At 31.4% G+C, this 7,500-nt stretch overlaps 1 protein-coding gene across 1 annotated transcript in view; it reads left to right on the top strand.

Annotated features, from left to right (window-relative positions):
* LOC133655233 (rap1 GTPase-GDP dissociation stimulator 1-like) overlaps positions 1–7,500 on the top strand; it is a 9,866-nt gene that overhangs the window by 1,414 nt on the left and 952 nt on the right. Inside the window, exon 2 of the mRNA XM_062055204.1 lies at positions 3,342–3,449. Coding sequence (XP_061911188.1) covers positions 3,342–3,449 — 108 coding nt within the window. The remainder of the gene's footprint in view (positions 1–3,341; positions 3,450–7,500) is intronic.

The following is a 7,500-nucleotide window of genomic DNA, read 5'->3' as shown; positions in this document are numbered from 1 at the left end:
TTGGATTTAAAAAAAGTTGGCATGTTCATGTTAGTAAGTGGAATGCTAACTGTTAGCATGCGGACAGTTAACATGGTTGTCAAATTGCCTAAAAAGTTAGCATGCTTGAATGCCAAAGTTAGCATGCTAACAGTTAGCATGTGTCAAGTACCAAGTCTGAGGCGTTCGGCTGCAAAATTGGATTAAAAAAAAAGTTGGCATGTTCATGTTAGTATGCTGGAATGCTAACTGTTAGAATGCGGACAGTTGACATGGCTGCAAAATTGCCTAAAAAAGTTAGCATGCTAACAGTTAGCATGCGTCAAGTACCAAGTCTGAGGAGTTCGGCTGCAAAATTGGATAAAAAAAAAGTTGGCATGTCCATGTTGGTGTGCTAGAATGCTAACTGTTAGCATGCGGACAGTTAAACTGGCTGCAAAATTGCCTAAAAAAGTTAGCATGCTCGAATGCTAAAGTTAGCACGCGTCAAGTACCAAGTCTGAGGCGTTCGGCTGCAAAATTGGATTAAAAAAAAGTTGTCATGTTCATGTTAGTATGCTGGAATGCTAACTGTTAGAATGCGGACAGTTAACATGGCTGTGAAATTGCCTGAAAAAAGTTAGCATGCTTGAATGCTAAAGTTAGCATGCTAACAGTTAGCATGCGTCAAGTACCAAGTCTGAGGCGTTCAGCTGCAAAATTGGATAAAAAAAAGTTGGCATGTTCATGTTAGTATGCTGGAATGCTAACTGTTAGCTGTACAATTGCCTAAAAAAGCTATCATGCTTGAATGCTAAAGTTAGCATGCTAGCAGTTAGCATGCGTCAAGTACCAAGACTGAGGCGTCCGGCTGCAAAATTGGATAAAAAAAAGTTGTCATGTTCATGTTAGTATGCTGGAATGCTAAGTGTTAGCATGCGGACAGTTAACATGGCTGCAAAATTGCCTAAAAAATTTAGCATGCTTGAATGCTAAAGTTAGCATGCTAACAGTTAGCATGCGTCAAGTACCGAGTCTGAGGCGTTCAGCTGCAAAATTGGATAAAAAAAAGTTGGCATGTTCATGTTAGTATGCTGGAATGCTAACTGTTAGCTGTACAATTGCCTAAAAAAAGTTATCATGCTTGAATGCTAAAGTTAGCATGCTAGCAGTTAGCATGCGTCAAGTACCAAGACTGAGGCGTCCGGCTGCAAAATTGGATACAAAAAAGTTGTCATGTTCATGTTAGTATGCTGGAATGCTAACTGTTAGAATGCGGACAGTTAACATGGTTGTAAAATTGCCTAAAAAGTTAGCATGCTTGAATGCTAAAGTTAGCATGCTAACAGTTAGCATGCGTCAAGTACCAAGTCTGAGGCGTTCGGCTGCAAAATTGGATAAAAAAAAAGTTGGCATGTTCATGTTAGTAAGTGGAATGCTAACTGTTAGCATGCGGACAGTTAACATGGCTGTAAAATTGCCTAAAAAAAGTTAGCATGCTTGAATGCTAAAGTTAGCATGCTAGCAGTTAGCATGCGTCAAGTACCAAGTCTGAGGCGTTCGGCTGCAAAATTGGATTAAAAAAAAGTTGGCATGTTTATGTTAGTAAGTGGAATGCTAACTGATAGCATGCGGACAGTTAACATGGCTTTAAAATTGCCTAAAAAAAGTTAGCATGCTTGAATGCTAAAGTTAGCATGCTAACAGTTAGCATGCGTCAAGTACCAAGTCTGAGGCGTTCAGCTGCAAAATTGGATAAAAAAAAGTTGGCATGTTCATGTTAGTATGCTGGAATGCTAACTGTTAGCTGTACAATTGCCTAAAAAAGCTATCATGCTTGAATGCTAAAGTTAGCATGCTAGCAGTTAGCATGCGTCAAGTACCAAGACTGAGGCGTCCGGCTGCAAAATTGGATACAAAAAAGTTGTCATGTTCATGTTAGTATGCTGGAATGCTAAGTGTTAGCATGCGGACAGTTAACATGGCTGCAAAATTGCCTAAAAAATTTAGCATGCTTGAATGCTAAAGTTAGCATGCTAACAGTTAGCATGCGTCAAGTACCGAGTCTGAGGCGTTCAGCTGCAAAATTGGATAAAAAAAAGTTGGCATGTTCATGTTAGTATGCTGGAATGCTAACTGTTAGCTGTAAAATTGCCTAAAAAAGTTAGCATGCTTGAATGCTAAAGTTAGCATGCTAACATTTAGCATGCGTCAAGTACCAAGTCTGAGGCGTTCGGCTGCAAAATTGGATACAAAAAAAGTTGGCATGTTCATGTTAGTATGCTGGAATGCTAACTGTTAGCATGCGGACAGTTAACATGGCTGTAGAATTGCCTAAAAAAGCTAGCTTGCTAACAGTTAACATGCGTCAAGTACCAAGACTGAGGCGTCCGGCGGCAAAATTGGATACAAAAAAGTTGTCATGTTCATGTTGGTGTGCTAGAATGCTAACTGTTAGCATGCGGACAGTTAAACTGGCTGCAAAATTGCCTAAAAAAGTTAGCATGCTTGAATGCTAAAGTTAGCATGCGTGAAGTACCAAGTCTGAGGCGTTCGGCTGCAAAATTGGATGAAAAAAAGTTGGCATGTTCATGTTAGTATGCTGGAATGTTAACTGTTAGCATGCGGACAGTTAACATGGTTGTAAAATTGCCTAAAAAGTTAGCATGCTTGAATGCTAAAGTTAGCATGCTAACAGTTAGCATGCGTCAAGTACCAAGTCTGAGGCGTTCGGCTGCAAAATTGGATTAAAAAAAAGTTGGCATGTTCATTTTAGTATGCTGGAATGCTAACTGTTAGCATGCGGACAGTTAACATGGCTGTAAAATTGCCTGAAAAAAGTTAGCATGCTTGAATGCTAAAGTTAGCATGCGTCAAGTACCAAGTCTGAGGCGTTCGGCTGCAAAATTGGATTAAAAAAAAGTTGGCATGTTCATGTTAGTAAGTGGAATGCTAACTGTTAGCATGTGGACAGTTAACATGGTTGTAAAATTGCCTAAAAGGTTAGCATGCTTGAATGCTAAAGTTAGCATGCTAACAGTTAGCATGCGTCAAGTACCAAGTCTGAGGCGTATGGCTGCAAAATTGGATAAAAAAAGTTGGCATGTTCATGTTAGTATGCTAGAATGCTAACTGTTAGCATGCTATTTAGCATGTGTTCGGCTGTAAATTTGGCACAAAAAAAAAAAGTTAGCACCCCAATGTTAGAATGCTAGCTTGTTAACATGTGTCAGGTACCAAGTTCTGCGAGTCGCCGGCTAAAAGAAGTTAGCATGCTAACTCAGGTTTGCCATGTAGTTTAGCATATATTGATTGACCTACAGTGTATTGTATTGGTTTTATAGCTTTGACGCATTAAAGTTCTTCGGACTTTGCGCCCGCAGAGAACCTGAACAACGCCTTAGGTGCCATCAGGGTTCTGGGTCTGGAGATGATGGAAGACGAGCTGAAGCCACACCTGTGCACCGTGCTGCTCAACATCCAGGAAAGGAGTAAGTTGGTCGACTCCAACACGGAATCGTTGACATTTATTCAAAATAAACACATTTTTTTTGTGTTAAACTGCATCAGGATGGCCGATAAAGCCTGACATATACCACAACAATATTTTGGAATATCGTAATTCACCCTGATTCTTGATCGATTCATCGTTTTTGAAAAATCGATTACAGAAATGTTGTTTTTCTAAGAACAAACTGTAAAAAGGCGTTTTGAGGCTGTCTCTCTGCAACCAGAAGGAGATATTCTAACCTGTAACCAAATAATACATCGCGAGAATCGCTTTTAAATCAAAAATGGTGTTGAATTGAGAATCCACTCTGAATCGGATCACCACCACCGGGCTCTGATTCGGATCGAATCGTTAGGTGCCCAGAGATTTCAAAATGGCTAACAAAGTCTCCTAGTTCTGCTGACAACTTGTGCAATAATAATTAGCGTGAAACTTTAATTAGCACAAATAGCTAAAAAAGAGGCCACTTTCCTTACATTTTGGCTTAGCTAACCCTTATTATATACATACACGTACATATATATACATATATGTACATATATACATACAGATACACACATATACATATATATGCATACATATATACATACACATATATATATACTGTACATATATACGCATATACATACAGTATATACATACAGATACACACATATACATATATACATACATATATATATACACATGCGTATATATACATATATACATACAGATACACACATTTACATATATATACATATATACATACACGTACATATATATGTACATACATACATACATATATACATATATTTATACTTACATATATACACATATACATATATACATACACATACATATATACATATTCATATACATAAATTCATATATATATACATACATACAGGTATATACGTAGATAGATATACAGTACACACATATATACATACATTTACACATAGATACACATGTATACATATATTTATACATATATACATGTATATGTATACACATACATACATATATACTCAAATATTAACACTGAATTAGTAATCTTCTAATTTTAATCATATTTATTAATTTTATCTAACGTACTTACAGTTTACAACCTTGTCAAATGATAAGAAAGCATGTATTAATATATATGTGTATATATATATATATATATATATATATATATATATATATATATATATATATATATATATATATACAGGTATATACATGTGTATATACATATAAATATAGAGGTGACTAGAATTAGGTTTAACAATTATTTCGACATATATACACAAATATACATATATATATACATACATATATATATACATATATATATATATATATATACATACATGTATATATATATATATATATATATATATATATATATATATATATATATATATATACATATATATATACATACATATATATATATATATATATATATATATATATATATATATATATATATATATATATATATATATATATATATATATATATATATATATATATATATATATATATATATATATATATTTATTAGGGCTGCAACTAACAACTAATTTGATAATCAATTAATCTGTCGATTATTGTTTCGATTAATCGATTAATAATCGGATAAAAGAGACAAACTACATTTCTATCCTTTCAAGTATTTTATTGAAAAAAACAGCATACTGGCACCATACTTATTTTGATTATTGTTTCTCAGCTGTTTGTACATGTTGCAGTTTATAAATAAAGGTTTATAAAATAAATAAAAAATAAAATAAAAAGTAGCCTCTGCGCATGCGTATAGCATAGATCCAACAAATCGATGACTAAATTAATCGCCAACTATTTTGATAATCGATTTTAATTGATTAAATCGATTAGTTGTTGCAGCCCTAATATATATATATATATATATATATATATATATATATATATATATATATATATATATATATATATATATATATATATATATATATATATATATATATATATATATATATATTAGAGATGCGCAGATAGGCAATTATGTCATCCGCAACCGCATCACAAAAGTCATCATCCACCCGAACTAACATTTTATCAAAACCACAACCGCCCGCCACCCACCCGTTGTTATATATCTAATATATATAACAACGACATTCAATGCGTGCCACGCATTGATATCTCTTGGCCACGCATTAGAGGCTAAGAGATATTAATGCGTGATATATTATTTATCATTATTATAATATTATTGTCATTTCCATTAAGAAAGTGTTGACTATTATTGTTATTTTTTTCCCCTGGTATTACCTTTTTTAGTTTGTCGCGCACCACGTTTGCTGCCAGCGTTGCTATCTTTTTCTTTTTTTCTATTTCTCCTGTTGTGTTGTGTTGTGTTGTGCTGTGTCACACCAAATTTCTTCCCCCCCTTGCAAAAACCTTCCCTCCCACATTTACTTCCGGGGCTGCGTCCAATAAAATCACAAAGTTGCCGGGGGTCCTTAACCGGCACGTGACTGTCCTGTTTCGCGCCTGTACAAAAAAAACCAATAATCGATTTCTTCAGATTCCAGCAGCTGTCAAAGACAAAGTATCCTTCCAGCGACGGGCAGTCAAAGCCGAAGTGCTATCGATCGCTGTCAATGACGTAAGAGGAAACATGACCACGGAAGTAAATGGGGGGGGGGAGGTTTTTGTAGGGGGAAGAAATTTGGCGTGACAGCTGCAGCAGTGCCTGATGAATAATTGCCTGTTTCAAAGAGTGCTGCTCGTTTTTTCGTATGTGGGTAACAACATTTAACTATGCATATATAATTCCGAATTGGTTCAACCGCCACCCGCCCGAATCTATTTAAAATCTATTTTTTTCGTCATGCATCCGCCCGACCCGACTCCGAGGTTGTGTCCGCAAATCGCGCATCTCTAATATATATATATATATATATATATATATATATATATATATATATATATATATATATATATATATATATATATATATATATATATATATATATACACACATATACATATTTATACATATACAGGTATATACATATATACATATATACATATAAATATAGAGGTGACTAGAATTTAGGTTTAACAATTATTTCAACATATATAAATATATATATATATATATATATATATATACGTATATATATATATATATATATATATATATATATATATATATATATATATATATATACACACATATACATATTTATACATATATATACATATATACATATAAATATAGAGGTGACTAGAATTTAGGTTTAACAATTATTTCAACATATATAAATATATATATATATATATACACATATATATATATATATATATATATATATATATATATATATATATATATATATATATTTATATATATATATATATACATATATATATATATATATATATATATATATACATATATATATATATATATATATATATATATAAATATAAAGGGTGACTAGAATTTAGGTTTAACAATTATTTCAACATATATATATATATATATATATATATATATATATATATATATATATATATATATATATATATATATATAAATATATATATATATATATATAAATAAATATATGTATATAAATAAATATATATAAATATATATATATATATATATATATACGTATATATATATATATATATATGTATATATATATATATATGTATATATATATATATATATATATATATATATATATATATATATATATATATATATATATATATATATATATATATATATATATATTTATTTATTTATTTATATACATATATTTATTTATATATATATATATATTTATATATATATATATATATATATATATATATATATATATATATATATATATATATATATATATATATATATATATATATATATATAAATCCAATAATCGGAATCAAACTGTGAGTACAAACAATAGAAATACCAGCGCTGTGAAAGAATGAACCGAGTTATCTAAAGATCGGTTGCCCGTCTCTCATGCTTTTGTCCACCCTTCACGGGTATCGAAACTAAA

Source organism: Entelurus aequoreus, linkage group LG08 (assembly GCF_033978785.1).
Source record: "Entelurus aequoreus isolate RoL-2023_Sb linkage group LG08, RoL_Eaeq_v1.1, whole genome shotgun sequence".
In the NCBI taxonomy this organism is placed as follows: Eukaryota; Metazoa; Chordata; class Actinopteri; order Syngnathiformes; family Syngnathidae; genus Entelurus; species Entelurus aequoreus.
Note: the sequence above shows the minus strand (reverse complement) of the source record. Positions and strands in the feature narration are given on the sequence as shown.